Source organism: Notolepis coatsorum (genome assembly GCF_963971535.1).
Source record: "Notolepis coatsorum genome assembly, chromosome: 19".
NCBI classification, from domain to species: domain Eukaryota; kingdom Metazoa; phylum Chordata; class Actinopteri; order Aulopiformes; family Paralepididae; genus Notolepis; species Notolepis coatsorum.
Genome location: NC_140183.1, coordinates 23,319,419 through 23,340,104, shown reverse-complemented (window position 1 = coordinate 23,340,104; position 20,686 = coordinate 23,319,419). Strand labels below are relative to the sequence as shown.

Here is a 20,686-nt window from a genome sequence, read left to right as displayed (position 1 = left end):
TCAACCTCATCAGTCTGCTAGACAAACCAGAGCTAGGTAACTAACCACACACTACCTCAACCTCATCAGTCTGCTATAAACCAGAGCTAGGTAACTAACCACACACTACCCCAACCTCATCAATCTGATATACAGTAAACCAGAGCTGGGTAGCCACACAATCCCCCAATGACATTAGTCACATTATATAACAATGTTATATTGGATTTACTGTGATCATGAACTGGAGTTTATGGATGACTTAATTATTTGACACCATGTGCATCTGTAGGTCCAGCCATTCTAGAGGATGTTCTGATAGAGGTATTCCGGACCTTACACACACAGTGCTGTACAGAACTGGACCTTCACAACCAGAACCCATTCAGCAAGGACCATGCTCATCTCAGCAGGTGGGTCAAACTTGATGCTTGACTTTGTAGTGTCTATATGACTTTGTAGTGTATATGGGGCTTTCAAATAGGATACCATAACTCATACCATAACTGCTTCCCTGCGCTCTAACATTCATTATTTCCAATGTGCTGTGCAACAATGGGCTTTACACTGCACCAAGCAGAGCACGGTCACAGCCTGCTGGCGCCTGGAATAAAAACAAAAACACTTCCAGTAGAAAGGCAAGGCAGCCAGCCTGGAAGCTCTGTCCTCAACTAAAGAAGTCCTTAGTCGACTAATAGTCATGGATCTTTATGATGTCATCGATTTGTTGATTTTATTGGCAAATCTGTAAAATTGTGTTTCTCACATACAATTACGCAGAAAGACCTCTGTAAGTCTAGCGCTTACTAGAGATGTGCTTATCATTTTACAGTTACCTCATTCAGCATGAAAAAAACCCATAAAGAATGATCGACTAACAAAACCTTGGTCGACTGAGACCAAACGGACAGATTAATGGACTAATTGACTCAGAGGGCCCTACAGCCAGGCAGAGCAAACTGAACTGTACAAACACATATCCAGCCAAGGGGCTGTCCCAGGTGTGTTTTAAACTGTGAAAACATCCGTTATCCTCTCTCCACCGCCACTTCCCCAAACATCTAGTCAGATTTGCATTGAACCAAGCAGTGAGCGCAGAGCAAACACAACCTATGTGAAAACTATTAGACGCTTTAGCTGTAAAACACATTCCATAAGTGGAAATACATTCACAGTTTCACACTCCAAGTGATTTAGATTCACTTCACAACAGCAAATACGTGGGCTGGCCAAAACATTTTCAAACGGACATCATATGGTTCTTCAGTGCAATTTTCTTTGTTATCATTGCTATGCTGCTAACCTTTAACACTTTCTTCGCCAGGCTTATGTACATCATTATACCATCCTCTGCCAGCTCTATTTGTCTATGGAGAAGTTCCCCTTCTTTGCAGGGCTATAACTTTTTTAATTGTATTGCTAAATTGACATTACTATGGCCCATTCAACGTCAATTATCTATCGTTCAGGACGTAGGAACGTTATACTTTTTCATTCACATATTCATACTAAAATACGGTCTAAAGTATAAATATGTTTTTATCGTTTTCTGCAGCATTCTCCAGAACGTGATTTATAGCCCTAAATGCATTATATTGATGATCAAATACAGTTTGATAGCGATCTGCGCGAGATAAGAAATTTCAAATGGACGTGCTTCTAGAAGTTACTACTTATCATCTGATGTTGACCGGATGGGGGGGGGGGGGGGTCGTTTATAATTCCGTGGCCAACGTTAGATGATTCATGTAGTGTGGGTGATATGATCATTAGAGCAGTTTGTATCGAACACGGTAAAAAAAAACGCTGAAACTCACCGCAGCTTCCTCGTAGCGTTGGGCGATGAGCGTGGAGCAAAAATATTCCTATTATGGGATGTTGAAATATGCGATCCATCTCCAGGTTGTATAATAGTATATACGTCCAAATCATGGTAACGGATCACTATCCATTGTGTCGCGCTCGAGTCCCGGCACCTATAGCGAGTGATCGGACCGAATTTGGATGAGCACCAGTTTCCGTTTCCAGTTTCCGGTTTGGGCGATCCGCCGATCGGCCACCAGCTGGCGCTCTTGAACCGTTGGAGAGTTGAGAGGGGATCAACAGTAGATCTCAAGTCTCCGGGGGAGAAATATGATTGCGATCACAGATTTTTGAAATATTGATCTCAATGACGTGTTACGGCGTCATTGGCAGAATTAGCATGGCGGGGAATGACGAGTTTAGGCGTCCTTGGCGATTAAAGTGTTAACACTTTCAGTGGCACTCACAAGATTTCTCAGGTTTTTTTATAGGTGGTTGCATGCCACTCACGAGATTTCTCGGAATTATTATTATTTTTTTTTTTTTGCGATCTGAAAAATTATTGCATCACCCGAGCCTACCCGAGTATAGCCGAGGGGCGCCGGCGATCACTGTGGAAAAAAGCGCCCCCTGTCGTCTCCCAGATGACATAAGTGATTTTGGAATGGACTCAATGAAAATGAATGGGGAAAAAAATCCGGTACTCCACATTTTCCAGTTCACTGATCCAGCCGGGGTTACTAGAGTTCATTCTGGAGCCTCAGATCCCCGCGGATCATGGAGTTCTACTGTATCGCGTTGGATCCATACACGTATCGATTTTTTCGAATGGTGATCAGGAATTGGAATATACCAGTTGGATACCATCTGATGTCAGGTAAGGACTCTATGTTATCAGTGGTAGGATAATCAGAGTAAGTTTGATGAAGTTATAAGCTGTTTTGTGAAATGTCTTCTTTCGGTTTCACTGTAAAAGTCCGTGAGGAAATCAACGGAGCGATTATCAGTGCGCGGCCGTAATGTGCGTGCGTGCACGTATAATATTGATCATCTAGTGTTTATTTGAAAACGATTCATAAAAAGGCCGACGAATATCAACGTTGTGGAATATTCCACTAAAAGACGATTTTCATAGAATGCTCCAGAATGAGCTGTTTTTTATATCAAAACGGGGGCTTTTCTAACTGCTCTGAAACGGCAACGACGCGATAAAAAAACAATCTGCCTTCACAGCACTGACTGGAAAATAGTCTTTGATAATGCGATGGGCAGATTAGACACATAGCCATAATTTAAAACATAGATTAGGCGATATTAACGTTAACATTGGCGCCGATGGTGGCATTCAAGCGGTAAAACGGAAAACCAGGCGTGGCGCTGAAAGTGTTAAAGGGGACATGCATTGCTATTCCTTGGACTATTTGGGCAACTTTACACAATTCCTGTGAGTCTATGGAAGACATCTGTAATTTTTTTTTTTTTTTTTTTTTTTATTGTTTCTAATGAAGTACTCAAAAGCATCATTTTTCAGCCTCAGGATTTAAGGCTGTTATTGGATGGGCTCCGCCCATAAGCGCTTTGACATTTGACAGTCACCCACACAGCGTGATACATATGAGAGAGAGAGGCATTGCGAGTCAAATCAGAACAGCTTAGTTGAGTGAGGGAGGATCTCGTGAACTCGAGACTAGACTGATGAGTCAATATGATAATTAACGACACAGACCACATTGATATAATCCCCAATTGCTAGGAAATAATGCTAAACACTGGAAAAGGCCATTTATAATGCGTGGGACCTTTAAATCTTTAAACTATTTTATTGCCTTTTTGTACTACTGTATGTTGAAGCTGTTGCTAGAGGAGCCGAGCATAAAGCATTTCACTCCTCTATGTAACAGAACAGGGACGTGACGATGCAGCTGACTCTGATTCTAGTTCTAATGTCATGGGAAAGTCAAAACCACAAGACAAGATAACTGAAAAGTTATCGATTTTTGGAATTTGTGAATTGTTTTTTAATCTTTGAAGATAGATTGTGGATTATCCTTTTTTTTTATTATTATGTTTTTGGTAGATTTTTATTTGTTTGTACTACCGGGCAGTCCGGTAGAGGGAGAGAGAGAGGAAGAACGGGACAGAGCGGGGGGAAGACATTCGGCAAAGGACGCCGGGTCCGGGAATCGAACCCGGGTCGGCCGCTTCGCAACACAGCGCGTTACATGGGTCGCCACTTGGGTGCCCAGATTGTGGATTCTCAACCGTCCCACCCTTCCCCCAGGTTGTGTTGAGAGAAGTCTGACCTCATCTTCTTCTCACTCCATTTCAGCAAACTACGAGAGAACAAGAAGACAGCAGAGCTGATTAAAACAGCCAACCTGCTCTTCAACTCTTTTGAGCCATACTACATGTGGGACTACATCGCTCGCTGGTTCGAGGAGTGCTGCAGGTGTGTGTGTGTGTGTGTGTGTGTGTGTGTGTGTGTGTGTGTGTGTGTGTGTGTGTGTGTGTGTGTGTGTGTGTGTGTGTGTGTGTGTGTGTGTGTGTGTGTGTGTGTGTGTGTGTGTGTGTGTGTGTGTGTGTGTGTGTGTACGTGCATGTGTGTTTTCTGTGTATCAAGAAAACTAAGTCACTTCTAAATGTCAAACTCATTCTTACAGGAGGACGGTGAAAGACAGCTCACATGCCCCGCGGCATGCTGGGAGCATAGATTGTCCAGACCTCTCATTGGTGGAGTTCTGTCAGCTGGTCGACTTCCTATTGGATATCGTTTCCCTGGTGAGAAACACACGCATACTAGCCCTCTCACTCTCTGCTCTGTCACTATGTCTCTCTGTCTGTCTCTCTCTCTCCCTCTCTCACGCTGGCTCTGTCACTCGCTCATCTCTCTCTCTTGTCTTATCTATTCTCTCTCACTATTACTCTCTCTCTTAGCTCTCTCTTTCTGTCTCTTCTCTGTTTCTGCCCTCTCTCCAATTTCTCAGTATCTTTGTCTAAATCTCTCTTGCTCTCTTTCTGTCTCTTGTTCCCCCCTCATAAGTTAGCTTGCTCTCTCTGTCTCTCTCCCCTTCTAACTCCTTCTCTTTCTGTGTCTCTCTCTCCCTCCCTCCCTCTATCTCTCTTTCTCTCCCCCCCTCTCTCTCTCTCTCTACACATATATATATATGCCCTGCTCACGCACCTTTTCTCGTCCAATTGCAGTAAAATGTATCTGTTAAATCTCCCTCATGCAGAGATTCATATTAAATCAGAAGTCTGATGAGCGTTGTCTCCTGGGTGCTTTTGTGTTTCTTTCTACAGTAAGTGTTCTGAGCGCCATAGGGATGGTTTGTGCCTTCCCTCCTGTTCTGTGCTTGTTCTGTGCAACGCCTCAACAGGTTCAGAAACCCCTCCTGTTCTGTGCAACAGAGTTTGCCTCAACAGGTTCAGAAACCTCTTTGTTTGTTTTAGTCTCTGTGCCAAAGTCTTTTCTGCATCTTCGTAGAAATACGCGTGTGTCTCTACACCATTTCCAATCTGAATAGTTTGGAAATCCCTTTACACCTTTATTACTTTGTGTGCGTGTGTGTGTGTCTGTGTCTGTGTCTGTGTGTGTGTGTGTGTGTGTGTGCGTGTGCGTGAGTGTATCTCAATCTCAACACGGAAGCAAAAATTCAATGTTCAATACAGTTTACATCAACATTTTTAAATGTTCCCTTGGTCAGTAATTCTTTTCTCTGTTTAACTGGTGGTATGGCTATTGTTATTAGCATAATGTTTAACTGGTGGTATGGTGGTATGGCTATTGTTATTAGCATAATGTTTAACTGGTGGTATGGTGGTATGGCTAATTGGCTATTGTTATTTGCATAATGTTTAACTGGTGGTATGGCTATTGTTATTAGCATAATGTTTAACTGGTGGTATGGTGGTATGGCTATTGTTATTAGCATAATGTTTAACTTGTGGTATGGCTATTGTTATTAGCATAATGTTTAACACTTTAATCGCCGGGGTTAAATTCATAATTTACCATCCCTCGCCAGCCCTATTTAACATGGAGAAGTTCCCCTTCTTTGCAGGGCTATAACTTTTTAAATTCTATTGCTAAATTGCCATTATTATGGCCCATTCAATGTCCTATATGTATTGTTCAGGGTGTAGCAACGTTAAACTTTTTCATTCACATATTCATACTAAAATATGGTCTAAAGTATAAGTATGTTTTTATCGTTTTCTGCAGCTTTCTTCAGAAGGTGATTTATAGCCCTAAATGCATTATATTGATGATCAAATACAGTTTGGTAGGAATCTGTGCGAGAATTTTTTTTTCAAATGGACGTGCTTCTAGAAGTTTCTACGTATCATCTGATGATGACCGGATGGGCGGGGGATCGTTTATAATTCCGTGGGCAGCGTTAGATGATTCATCCAGAGTGGGTCATATGTTCATCAGAGCAGTTAGTAAAGAACACGTTAGAATATAACGCTGAATCTTACCGTGGCTTCCTCGCGCCGCTGGCAGATGAGCGTGGAACAGATTTTTCTATTATGGCGCTCTTGAACCGCTAGAGAGTTGAGAGGAGATCAGCAGTGTGTCTCAGGGCTCCGGAAAGGAAATATGATTTCGATGACAGATTTTTGAAATATTGACATCAAAGACGAGTTACGGCGTCTTCGGCAGAATGAGCATGGCTAGGAATGACGAGTTCCGGCGTTTTCGGCGGTTAAAGTGTTAACTGGTGGTATGGTGGTATGGCTATTGTTATTAGCATAATGTTTAACTGGTGGTATGGTGGTATGGCTAATTGGCTATTGTTATTTGCATAATGTTTAACTGGTGGTATGGCTATTGTTATTAGCATAATGTTTAACTGGTGGTATGGTGGTATGGCTATTGTTATTAGCATAATGTTTAACTTGTGGTATGGCTATTGTTATTAGCATAATGTTTAACTGGTGGTATGGCTATTGTGTTTACCTGGTGGTATGGCTATTGTTATTAGCATAATGCTTAACTGGTGATATGGCTATTGTTATTATTAGCATAATGCTTAACTGGTGTTATGGTGATACAGCTACCGCTATTAACATAATGTTTAAGGCGTCATCTTCATTGTTTACGACTTTGAAATAATGTGTGTTTGTGTGTGTGTGTGTGTGTGTGTGTGTGTGTGTGTGTGTATCTTGTTCTACCTCTGCTGTGCTTGCTCCTGTCTGTTGAATCTATCTGCTCTCTCTCCCTGAAGCCTACTAGAAGCATGAGGGTAATCTGCCAGGTAAAGTACTGCTCTTTCCTGCTTCCTCACCTCATCCTGCTTCACTGTGGCTTTACCACGTTTCCACAACGTCCCGCCAGCGTCCCGTCACCTCCATCACCTCCCATCACGTCACGCTTCTCTGCTTTGAGAGATCCATGTGATGAGCATTTAGGGCTGTGCGACATGGCTAAAATATCATATCCCCAGGGCAAAAAGATTTGCAGTAAAGAAAGCCATTTGCTGTAATTGTCTTTTAAAAACATAATTTCAATAAAATAGCAGACACAAGGGTAAGTTCCAAATAAGTTATTTATTTAAATACAGTGTATAAGGTTGCACAATAGTTTAAAGTTGAACACGAAAACACTAAAACACACACAGAGGAACAGAGCAATCATTTATTAGACAATAATGCGTCTGTTCCTAAGCAGGCCCCAAGCTTTAACTGAAAAATATATATATATATAAATATATATACGGTAATATAAAAAAATATTCTAATTTTTTAAACACATAGTTGCGCTGCGCCTGTATACCATTGTTTAGGGAAAGCCCTGATCTCCATATTCTTCTATTTTTGACTATATGATATTTGATGGTATTTGGGTTTTCTATCACAAGCTACAGTGACCTTTGAATTTTGTATTTTTGGTAATGCAGTTGTCACTGTGCTTCATTAAAAATATTCTATTTTCATACCAGTTCCTTCCTCAAATTATTTATAATACCGCTGCAATGTGTATTTGTTATGTATATTGGATTATATTTAAAATAAATATAGTTGTTGAATAATCTACTGAAAATGGTTTAGCAGCATCTCTACATCTTTACCCTCATTGAGATGCAAGGATCTATGAAATATACAAATTGGCAACAAGCACCCGTTGATATTTACCAGGAATTCCGAGTTGGCATCTTATATTCTGTCAAGTGATGTGATGTTAATGACGTCACACATGCAAGATGCAACTCGGATGACAGAATAGTACAGAGAAGTGTTCCCTCTCCAGGGGAGGAACGTGTAAAATGTGCTTTGGTGACAAGTTCTGCACAAATAACAATCTTTATAGTCAAAAAAACATTTTAAAAATAAATTAATAATAATAATAAATAATAATAATGAAAAATGATTGATAAAAAAAATATATATATGACGTATCTCCCAGCTATGTGATTTTCTACCAAACACAAGGTGATCTCAGGTGGGACACGGAGTTATAAGGCATGCGTTGTGACAGAACTACAGTACGACCCTGGCGGCTTGGTGTGGATGCTGTGGAAATGAAATCTCAGCCCAGTGTGTCTGTCTGTCCGTCTGCGTCTTGCATGCAGTACATCACTCGCACGTTCACTCACATATTTTAAAGAAATATGAGTATTGTGAAATGTTATCTTTAATGCTTTTTCAGATTTTATTTAACCTTTTATTTTTTTGGGCCGATTTCTTTAATTTCTCCTGGGTTCATTTTCATGTGTTTAATTTTGTCTGTCTGTTTCCAAATTCAAGAAGATAGTGGCGACCAATTTTAGAAATTGTTTTAAAAAGTGTTCATGAAAGTATTTTAAGAAAATAACTTGGAGAGATCTTTGGAAAATATTTCTCATAGAGACGTACATATACAGTAAGATAACAGGAACGAAGCATAAACTCAGTGAAGGATTCCATATGTGGGCCACATATTCTGCTCTATGCAAGTAAGCTCTTAAAGGGAAAATCCACTCTAAAACATATATTTCATATGTTATAATATGTACAATATTGTACAACTCCATTTGGATTTGTGAATACGAACGAGTCTCTCCTTAAGATGAATAACACTGAGATAAATTATTCTAGTGAGGATGTCATCAAGAGACAAATCTTGGGGCTTTTACTTTTATTTATTTTTATTTAACCTTTATTTAACCAGGCAGGCCCTGGCAAATTTGTATTTACATTGACGGCCTGGCGAGAGGACAAAGGGGCCTCTTGAAGGGTAACAGGGAAAGGGGACAATTAAATTAAATTAAATGAAAAATATATATAAATAAATATATACTTTATTATTGTTTATTCTTTTTAAATGCTGTTGCATTGATAGTGGAACAACTCCCAGGACACTATGATGGTAGCCACTGTGATTTTACTGGGACAATATGACGGCAGCCATGGTGGTTTTACTGGGACAATATGAAGGTAGCCATTGTGGTTTTACTGGGACAATATGAAGGTAGCCATTGTGATTTTACTGGGATATGGGTACATTTTCTGATTCAGCGCTGTAAGCTACATTTAAATAAAACCAAAAATCTATCAGCCCACAAAGTGGGTCATTAATTCCCTGCCAGTGGACCAACTCCAGATATGGTCACTTGATGACATCACAAATTCACATCTTGATGCTCTGATTTCCCGCTTAGGGAGACGGTTGTCTTAAAGGGGAACTTCACCAAAATACAACGCTGATTTATCTTGCACATAATCGTACACACATCCGACAGTTTTGCACACATTCATTCAGTTTGACAGTTATTGAGAATAAATATACTGTATAACCCCGATGACATATTCAATAACTGTCAAACTGAATGAATATGCACAAAACCGTTTCGAGCTTTTGGATGTGTGTGAGAATATGTGCAAAATTAATCAGCATTGTTTTTTGGTGAAGTTCTCCTTTTAAGTTTATAGATAAATGTAAATTAGGTTTTGGGGTGGATTTCCCACTCTTGGTCCTACTACTCCTGGTCAGGCTGCCCCTCTCCCTGCTCCCCTGTTCCGTTGATGTAAATCTTCCCTTCTGACATTGGTTCCTCCAGGAGACCTACATAGAGATCCAGACCGAGCACCTCCCCCAGCTCCTGCTGCGCATGGTGTCCGCTCTGACCTCTGACCTCCAGACCCTGGGCCTCGGGGAGCTCACACACTGCCTGCGTCTCTGCTCCAAGATACTCAGCAAGGTCCAGCCCCCGCTGGTCTCCCCCCTGTCCCTGCCCTCTGGCCCCCAGGCCCAGGGCCTTTCCAGCACCAACACTTCCACCGCCTCCTCCTGCTCCTCCTCCTCCTCTGCCATGGCCAAGGACATGACCGAGGACAAACGGGTGAGGAGAATTTGATTCTTGGTAAATAAATGGGTTTGTGACCAAGAATAATAATAATAATAATAATAATAATAATAATTAAAGAAATAAAAATAATAATTTTAACCAAGAATACGTAAGCCTAGTTTGGGCCAGACCCGGATACATACAGCATTGATATCCAACGCAAGCAACTGATAAGTTACTCCAGTGTCTGACGAGGCTGAGTGAGTGTAGCGTTAGCTAAGGTCAGAAATAGAATAGAATAGGGAGGTGTAGTCTGACGTCACTGGTTGTTCCATCCGTATATGGATTTATCATTGGGAAAATAGATTATCGGCTATTGTAACAATTCTGCCGCATGGAAATTGAAAAGCTTTCCATTTTTGCACAAAATGAGTTCCCTTCTATCACTAACATTATTGTATTTTTGGTTGAAATAAAATGTGGCGATTCTTTTTTATGATTAATTGCGAATATTTTCATGTTGAGCTATAGATTGTGGATGAATAAGCACAGAAAGGTACACCATGCAAATGTTAATGCTTTATTTGTTAAACGAGACGATTTAGAAATGGGCAATGGGGAAATACATTGCGTTGGACAGAGGGTGGAACACGAAAAACGGTAATGACGTAACCACTACACCTCCCTATAGATGGAATAGAATAGTACTTTATTGATCCCGAGGGAAATTCAGGACTACAGACCACTCACAATAAACATTTAGGTAGTCAAATAAAAAATCACACATGGGAATAAAAATACAGTCTGGAATATACATTCTAAAATATGTATATACAGCCACAAATATACAGTAAATGTACAGTAATAATTTCTTTTTAAAGAAAAGTATGTAAAAGTCAAAAGTCCAGGAAGATTTTAAGAGTTTGCACTGTCACTCTATGCTCAGTGAGGCACAGTGATGGCTGTTGGAATGAAGGACTTCCTGTGCCGTTCAGTGTTGCATGTAGTGCAAAGTTTAGTTTTATGTCATCTTGACTATTGCTCTGCGATGTGGTCATCTGCTGCCAGTGGTGACCTCAGGAAGCTCCAGGTGGTCCAGAACAGGGCAGCACGGTTGGTACTGGGCTGCTCACTAGGTCTAATGTGAGCCGTATGCATGCCCGCCTCTCTTGGCTTAACGTTGAAAATAGATTGTTTTAATATACTTGTGCTGTTCAAGTTGGTCATGAGCAGTAAAACTCCTGTTTTTATACATAATCAGATTGTTTTTAGTAATACTGTGCACGAGCATTACACTAGAGGTTCCAGTAGTGGGCAGCTTGAATTGCCAGGTCCTAGAACCAGCGCTTTGGGGAGATCTTTTATTTTTAGAGCATTAACTCTTTGGAATGGCCTGCCTCGGAACCTCTGCTGCATTTACAGTAGATTGAATGAATGAATGAATGAAAAGTTTATTTTTGAACATGTTATTCTCCATATGTCTCCAAACAACTCACGATATCTTGTTCCGTCAAACCAAACAATCATAACAACAAAAAAAAAAAAAAAAAAAAAAAAAAAGGAATTATAAACAAAAGGTCAAGAGCAATGTGTTTGGTTAGCAGACATGTCCAAAAAAGGAGTAGAGGGAAGCTAAGCTTATTGATCCCTACCCCCTTACATTTATATTTGTTCTTCCATTAATTTAACTAGATATAACATAATTTAGTATATTACAATATAGAATATACTTTTACTTATATTAAAAGATTAAAAGAAAAAACTTGATTCACTTTTAAAAATAATCTTAAATTGTTTTAAAATTGTTTTTAACGCTGTAAAGTAATTTTTTGTTTTTGTTTTACACTAATGTAATTTTAGCTATCTTAATTGTTACAGTAGTTTCATTATGCATTGTGTGTACTGACTTTAAATAATTTTGTTTTTGCAATAGTGGTTGTTTTTGTATGTTTTTTTTTGTGTGTGGACCCCAGGAAGACTAGCTGGTTGCTATCGCACCAGCTAACGGGGATCCCTAATAAAATCAAATCAAATCTAGGGAATCTTAGTCTTAGTGACCTTTAAGACACTATCGGGTGCAGCACCCCTATACATAACAACTCATCACCCCCTACGCAGCACCCAGGTCACTAAGATCCTCCAACCAGGCTCGGCTGGTTCCCCCCCCCCCCCCGCGCCAGACTCCAAAAGAGAGGCGATCGCTCTTTCAAGGCCGTGGCCCCAAAACTGTGGAACCAGCTACCCCTGGAGATCCGATTTGCCCCCTCGCTGGAGACATTTAAGGCCTGTCTAAAAACCCACTTTTATTCCCTAGCCTTCAATAAACCCTGATTCTCCCACACCCTAACTCACACACTCCCATGCAATCTTATCCTCCCCTCTCCCCCTTGCATCTCTTCTTGTGCTCCTCTGTCCCCTGTCTGCTATATTGTACCTTGTGCTCCCCTATCCGTTTGTTGGCCTACTGTTGTCCTATTCTCTGAATGTACTGTCTTGTCCTGTTGTGCCTTTTTCTATTTTTCTATTGGTGTATTTTATATTATGACATTGATCTTATGCTTTGATTGCACTTTGGTTGGCTCTTGAGTTTTTAAACGTGCTTTATAAATAAATGACTTGACTTGACTTGACATGCTCCTTCTATCAGCCAAGTATGTGTATAGTGGGTGGGAGGAGTTGTCCATGATGACGTGGAGCTTCTGGATGGCTCCTCCTCTCTGACACCACCGCCAGAGAGTCTAGCTCCACTCCCACCACGTTACTGGCCTTCCTGACCAGCTTTTCCAGCCTGTTTGCGTCCTCAGCTCTCAGTCCGCTGCCCCAGCAGGTCACTGCGTACAAGAAGTACCCCCCAAGGCTGCGTCCTTTCACCCTGGCTTTTCTCCCTATACACCAACCTGCTCATATCCCTCCACAACTCCGTAAAAATATATAAATATGCAGACGACACAACCCTTATAGGCCTCATCACAGACAATAACGAAACAGAATACCGTACACAAATCAACCACACACTCACCTGGTGCACAGACAATAACCTCCTTCTCAACTCATCAAAAACCCAAGAACTCATCATAGATTTCAGACGCCAGCCAAACCCCAAAACCCCCATATCCATCTCCGGCAAACCCATAATCACCACAGATTCCTTCAAATTTCTCGGCACTCACATAAGCAATAACCTCAAATGGAAAACCAACACAGACCACATACACAAAAAAGCAAATCAAAGACTCTTCTTCCTCCGCCAGCTTAAGAAATACAGAGTCAATAAACATCTCTTGCTCCGTTTCTACCAGGCCATTATACAAAGCATCCTCACCTTCTCCATAACTGTTTGGTACAGCAATCTGGACACTCACTCAAAAAACAAACTACAAAGAATCATCAATAAATCCTCAAAAATAATCTGCACCCCCCTCCCTTCCCTCGAATCACTCCACCGCCAAATCACAATCAGGAGAGCCAGGAAAATCATCTCCGACCCCACTCACCCAGCACACCACATCTTCCAGCTGCTGCCCTCCGGGAGGCGCTACAGATCCCTGACCACCAAAACAACCCGGTTCAAAAACAGCTTCTTCCCCACTGCCATACGGACACTGAACTCCCTGTAGCACCCCCCCCCCCCCCCTGTAGTACCCCCCGCAACCCCCCTTACCTCTGCTGACATGGACATGGACAAACTCTGAACTATATCTATGTAATTGTGTTTTCTTTTATGTACGCTGTAAGTGATGTTATATGTTCTATGTTTTTATGTTTTTATGTTGGAACTGCTATGAAATCTGCACTGAAACTAAATTCCACCAGCCTGGCTGGGTGGTCATTAAATAAATTGATTGATTGAAGACTCATAGAACACCCTCAAAATCCTTGTACAGACTTTGAAGGATCTCAGCCTTCGGAGGAAGTAGAGTCGGCTCTGGTAGAGTGCCTCAGCGTGTTTAGACCCGTTCAGTTTATTTATACATTATCAATATGTACACCGAGGTATTTGTAATCCTCAACCATGTCCACGTCGACCCACCTGATGGAAACAGGGGTCACAGGTGTACTCCTCCTCCTCCCCAGATTCACAGTTCCCTGGTCTTCGTCACATTTAGCTGGAGGTGGTTCTTTTCGCACCATGTGACGAAGTCCGCCACCAGGGCCGCTATTCCTCCTCATCACCGTCCTTTATACATCCCACTATCGCAGAGTCATCAGAAAACTTCTGAAGGTGGCAGGACTCTGACCAATAGTGGAAGTCATTGGTGTGTAGACAGTCAAGAGGAAGGGAGAGAGGACTGTCCCCTGCGGGGCCCCGGTGTTGCTGACCAGTCTGTCTGACACACAGCTTTGTAGGCGCACATACTGTGGTCTGCCCGTCAGATAGTCAACAACCCAGGACACCAGGGGGGCCTCTACCTGCATTGCTTCTAACTTCTCACCCAGCAGCCCATGCTGTATGGTATCGAAAGCACTGGAGAAGTAAAACAAATAAAATAAAAAAGAAACATGACTCTCACAGTGCTCGCAGGCTTGTCTAGGTGAGTGTAGGCTCTGTTCAGCAGTGTTTCAACAATGAGTAGTCGAGACTCACGCTTGCATGTTTCAACAATGAGTAGTCGAGACTCATGCTTGCGTGTTTCAACTCAGGAACCGACATTGGTTGGCATTGAGCCGACCCACTGGGTCCAGCAAAAAAAAAAAAAAAAAAACTCAAACAAATATAACAAATATACTGTGCCAATTTACACACATGCTTTTCTCAAACAGCTGATTTCTCTGATTTTCTTTTGATGCCATATTTGTTTGTGAGTGTGTTTGATGAGTCTGCTCTCTGTATACTAAATGGTCCAGTCGTCCTGCCTGCTCCTACATGTAGCTTCATGTTATCGGCCCATGTGTATTACCTCAGCTTTTAGTTCAAGAACAGAGACGTGGTCCATCATAGAATATCCTTTCACCTCTCTGAGCAGTATCAGTTTTCTTTTTACCTTTTGTTCGTGGCCAGCAGAGATGAAAAGTGTCAAATGTTACAAGCACCAAACTCCATACCCAACCACTGATTTTGAAAAGAAAAAAGGTATACAGTTCCTCCATTCCAACCGCTGATTCTGATGAAAGATTCCATCCCTACAGCCAGCTGATCATCTAGCGTACAGCCATCTGATCCTTTTCAAGTCCACTCTGTGACTGTCCCAGTAGAGGTGAGACCCAGTTCGGCCCACTTCCTCCCACAAGTAGTGGCCAAAAAACAAACCACCCCAGGCCATGATGGTGTCCCCTAGCCCCTGGACAGCCCCCGTCCCCCTGTCCCCTTGGCCCATGCCAGTTCCTGTCGGCTCCTGCCATGTGTATATAGGGTTAGGTTGGTCCCACGACTGGCTTCACTCTTTCCTCCTCTCCCCTGACCGAGGCATTTGAAGGCTTGTTTATAGCGGCCGTCTCTCCGGCCTTCTGGTGCTCCCTGCGCTGATACCTGGCCGTGTAAAGTGTGAGACCGCTCATCCGAGCCTTAATTAAAAGTTGGGTTCACTCCTCGGTCCTGGAGAGGGATGATGGACGTACCGTCAGCCGCCGTGGGGGGAAGTAGGGTAGAGCAAGTGGAGAGACACAAGGTGTTTTACCCACAGCTGAGCCCTGCTCTCTGTGTCTCTCCCAGAGGACCAACAGGAAGAGACTGGCCTGCCCCCCCGGGATGTGTCGTCTCCACCAGAGTGGAAGACCCCCACCTCACCCCACCTCCCCACCCTTGTATATCCACTGAATCCAACCCCCCCGCTCATCTCTTCTCTCCCCCTTAGGGGCATTCTGAAATCGTGGTTTGCCATCTGAGTCCTCGCTCCAGTGTGTGTACTGTATGTTGTTGCCTCAGCCGAAATGCATCCTGGGTAGCCCCCGGGCTCTAAGCACTGCTTGTGACTAGGCTTTGTGTGAGAGGAGAGGTTTGTCAGTCTGTCTGTAGCTGCTAGCCTGGTGTACATCTAGATCTGCATGGAAGGAGTCCCTTAGGTGTGTGTCAACAGCTGTGCTCATTCCTGGCTAAACAGACTCACTGTGCAGGGCTTCCCCTGGTGTATTACTGGCACACCGCCAGGCCTGACTTGCCCCCTCCCCCCCGTCGGGCCTAAGTATTGGGTTCTAAAGTTAATTACTGAAGCAGAGTGGCTTACTGTAGCTGGAGATGTCACCAGCGACATCTATCGGTTACAACATGAACACACTACAGGTGACAGCCGGTCTGTGATCAATTTTCTTTACCTCTCATTTGATATCTGTCTCGTCTGACTTGAGGATGGACGTACCAGCTAGCTAACATTACCAGGCGTGGAATGATGTGAACGCATGGTGCTTGCAACCATTACAACCATGAGGTTGCTAACCTAGCTAACGTGAGTCAGCTGTTTTATTTAGTAGGCTAGATAACCTACACAAACACTAACCTAGCTAACGTTAGTCAGTAGTTTTATTTAGTAGGCTATATAACCTCTACATAAACACTAACCTAGCTAACGTTAGTCAGCGGTTTTATTTAGTAGGCTATATAACCTCTACATAAACACTAATCTAGCTAACGTTAGTCAGCGGTTTTATTTAGTTGACTACATAAACTCTACATAAACACTAACCTAGCTAACATTAGTCAGCAGTTTTATTTAGTAGGCTACATAACCTCTACATAAACACTGACCTAGCTAACATTAGTCACCAGTTTTATTTAGTAGGCTACATAACCAGCGTTTCACTTCGACTCATCCTCATTGGTATGTGCCTTACTCGCACGAGACGGGATGGAAATGAAATGTGGGAGACTAGCTGTTGTTTTAGAAGAAATCCGGTAGGCTAATGTAGGCTAATGTAGGGCCCTATGAAATCTGTTTTTATCTTTTCCTGTTTTCGGATTAGAATTTTCGGATTCTGAAGTTTCTTGTTGTCTGGACACTTTTAGGCTTTTTAGTTTTTTTCTTTCTATATTTTTCTACCTGCGAATTAAGCTCAGATTGCAAACCTCAGCCACGTTAACCTCTTAAACCCGATCGGCCTGGTACTGGTACGAGATTTATTTCACGTCATAAATGGATCAATACAGTCCGTATTAACCCTTTATTCGCCAATGACGTGTTCCCACGTCATTCTCCGCCATGCGTAATCTGCCAATGACGCCGTGATGGCAATCATATTTTACCCATGGAGACTTGGGATCTCCTGTTGATCTCCTCTCAACTCTCCAACGGTTCAAGAGCGCCATCTGGTGGCCGATCGGCGGATCACCCAAACAGGAAGTGACGCGCCGGAAGTGGTGCTCATCCATATTCGGTCTGGGCACTCGCTATCGTTAGCGGGACTCTAGCTCGACACACTGGACAGCGATCAGTTGCCAATAACTCAATAAACAACATGATTTATACTATTATACAACCTGGAAATGGATCGCATATATCAACATCCCATAATAGAGAACTTTCTGCTCGACGCTGATCGTCCAACGCTACGAGGAAGCCACGGTGAGTTTCAGCGTGTTTGATTATTATTAAGCGTATAATCTGCTCTGATATATATATCGCCCATACTAAATAAATTATTTAACGTCTGCCACGGACTTATAAACCCCCCCCCCCCCCCCCCTCCGGTCACCAGCAGATGATGAGGCAGGACGTTTAGGACCTTGTACAATTGAAAGTTTTAATGACGTCAATCGGTATCAAACTACATTTGATGATGTAATATATGTATTTATAGCTATAACTCGCGTTCTGCAGAATGCTGCAGAAAACGATAAAAACAAATGTATACGATACTTGACGTTGAATGGGCCATAGTAATGTCAATTTAGCAATACAATTTAAAAAGTTATAGCCCTGCAAAGAAGGGGAACATCTCCATAGACGTATAGTGGTGGCAGAGAGGGGATTAAGATCAGAATAATCCCTGGCAGATAAAGGGTTAAGTAATCTTGCGTTTCTTTTTCAAATGTAGCCAAGAGTAAAGACCCTAACCCTATCAAAACAGCAGTCAAAGTGTATATTTTCAGCACTATGTTTGTTTACCAATTATTTTAAGTGTTATTAGCGTGTTATATTTTTCACATAATTTTTCTGACGGGATTTTACAGTCGATTTCATTTGCGGTCTTTGCTGCCCTGTAACGGGTCGTACTAATTCCAGATTCACCTCCGTCATTGGAAAGAGGAGCTTTGGCCCGATCCATAGATGTATGACTTGGCCATAGGGCTGGGCGATATGGCCTCTAATGATATCACGATATGTTTTTGCTCTATCACGATACACAATATATATTTTGATATTTCCTCTAAAGCACTTAAAAATGCTTTATTTAACCCTTTGATGGATACAGTCACGCCAATATGATGATTATATAAACCTCTGTTGTCAAGCCTCGTCAATATAACTCCCTTTTCCCCACTAATGGAACTGGTGTCGTGGATCACTCCCCTGTGAGCGTTTCCAGGGTTAGCGGCTAACGTTAGTTAGCGGCTAACTTAGTTACCACCTCTCTGGGCGTGTGTATGTGCGTGTACGTGACGTAAAATGGGGCGAGTGTCTGTGTGAGGGAGAGAGGAAAGTGCTGTGCTAAAGTAAGTCTCATCTCAGCCGCGGCGGCTTAGAAACTGACGTGAGGTTTTGTGCAAAACATCACGATGTCCACGATATGTTTAAAAAGTGTATCGTTAATGAATTGTACCCGATATTTATTTAATATCGTCATATTGCCCACCCCTACTTGGCCATAATAAGGTCATTTATAGGCCTGATATTCTATATTCATATTTCAAATTGCATGTGCCCGGATGGCAAAATTCAGTACTCTATCTACAAAAAGCCCTGTAAATCAACTGCCCTTTGTTAATTTGCTTAGATATTTAGTACACTTGATCCTAAGAAGGTGCTGAATGAGCATAATCTTTCACTTCTGGTCAATGTTGGCATGGTGTTATTCACCGTATTAATTATTATTATTATTTTTTTTCTCCTTTGGTTCATTACAATTTACTCAAGCATAGTAACAGGCACAATATTTCTGACACTGGGAATACATTCCCTGAGGTCCATAGATGTCCCTAGATACAAAGGACATGCAAATGGACCTTTTAGAAGTGGAGCAATCTTCCATTTACTTGGGTATGTACTTTTAGGCGGATTTTCTTAGGCTTAAAAGGTTCAAATCTAACCTCATTATAATCTCACCTAGTCTTTAAGTGCCATTATATTCATTACCTGCTGTGTATCTGCCCCAGTATTACATCTTAACTCCTCTCCTCTCCTCTCCTCTCCTCTCCTCTCCTCTCCTCTCCTCTCCTCTCCTCCTCCTCTCCAGGCCCTGCCTGCCAACCAGGAGCTCCTCGGCGGTGGCGAGGTGTCGGAGGACGGGGAGAACCCTCCCGGCAGCCGCTCCTCAGAGAGCGGTTTCACAGACTTCGTCCAGTACCAAGGGGACGGCTCCTCTGACGAGCCGGAACGGGCCCAGCACCACCAGCACTCCTCCCTCAAGACCGCCCGTCGCTCCTCAGGCCCCACGCAGAACAAGCCTCTGGACAAACCTGTGATGCAGTGCTGCCTGGAGCACTTCCAGCACTTCCTGTCCCGCCTCATCACCCTGTACATCGTCCCGGGACAGGGGGATGCAGGCGGTGGCGGTGAGAGCGGCGAGTCGATGCGGACGGGCCCTCTGGCTGTGCAGAGTAGCCAACAGCAGAACGGCCAGACGGTGTCGTGCCCAGGCCCAGGCCCAGGCCCAGGTCCTGACTCAGTGCTGGGCCAGAGGGAATGTGTGCCTGCCTACACCGCTGCCTGTCAGCTCTTCCTGGAGTGCTCCAGCTTCCCCGTCTACATCGCAGAGGGCAACCTCAAGTCCACGCCCTCGCCAGAGGAACAGCAGGGTAAGACCCACGGGCAGTCTGGTATGGATAATGGACATTTTATAATAACATATTGCTTATCATATGCTTTCAGTAACTTATGTGGTTTTATGCAGGAGTCTAAATTTAGTCTTATATTCAGGTCTTTCCCCAGGATTTTCAAGCAAGATGGTGCTGTGTCTCAACTAGGGGGTGGTCCAGAGGGGGGCTGTGTCTCAACTAGGGGGTGGTCCAGAGGGGGGCTGTGTCTCAACTAGGGGGTGGTCCAGAGGGGGGCTGTGTCTCAACTAGGGGGTGGTCCAGAGGGGGGCTGTGTCTCAACTAGGGGGTGGTCCAGAGGGGGGCTGTGTTTCAACTAGGGGGTGGTCCAGAGGGGGGCTGAGTCTCAACTAGGGGGTGGTCCAGAGGGGGGCTGTGTCTCAACTAGGGGGTGGTCCAGAGGGGGGCTGTGTTTCAACTAGGGGGTGGTCCAGAGGCGGGCTGTGCCTCAACTAGGGGGTGGTCCAGAGGGGGGCTGTGTCTCAACTAGGGGGTGGTCCAGAGGGGGGCTGAGTCAACTAGGGGGTGGTCCAGAGGGGGGCTGTGTCTCAACTAGGGGGTGGTCCAGAGGGGGGCTGTGTCTCAACTAGGGGGTGGTCCAGAGGGGGGCTGTGTCTCAACTAGGGGGTGGTCCAGAGGGGGGTTGTGCCTCAACTAGGGGGTGGTCCAGAGGGGGGCTGTGTCTCAACTAGGGGGTGGTCCAGAGGGGGGCTGAGTCAACTAGGGGGTGGTC

At 43.4% G+C, this 20,686-nt stretch overlaps 1 protein-coding gene across 3 annotated transcripts in view; it reads left to right on the top strand.

The window, feature by feature from the left end:
* The window catches only part of dop1a (DOP1 leucine zipper like protein A), a 103,874-nt gene that overhangs the window by 15,232 nt on the left and 67,956 nt on the right, over positions 1-20,686 (top strand). For 2 of the 3 annotated variants that reach the window (XM_084336427.1, XM_084336426.1), the window contains exons 10-14: positions 272-392; positions 4,112-4,231; positions 4,443-4,560; positions 9,822-10,103; positions 19,374-19,956. In XM_084336427.1, the coding sequence (XP_084192553.1) occupies positions 272-392; positions 4,112-4,231; positions 4,443-4,560; positions 9,822-10,103; positions 19,374-19,956 (1,224 nt within the window). The remainder of the gene's footprint in view (positions 1-271; positions 393-4,111; positions 4,232-4,442; positions 4,561-9,821; positions 10,104-19,373; positions 19,957-20,686) is intronic. The other variant, XM_084336428.1, reaches the window with a different exon arrangement.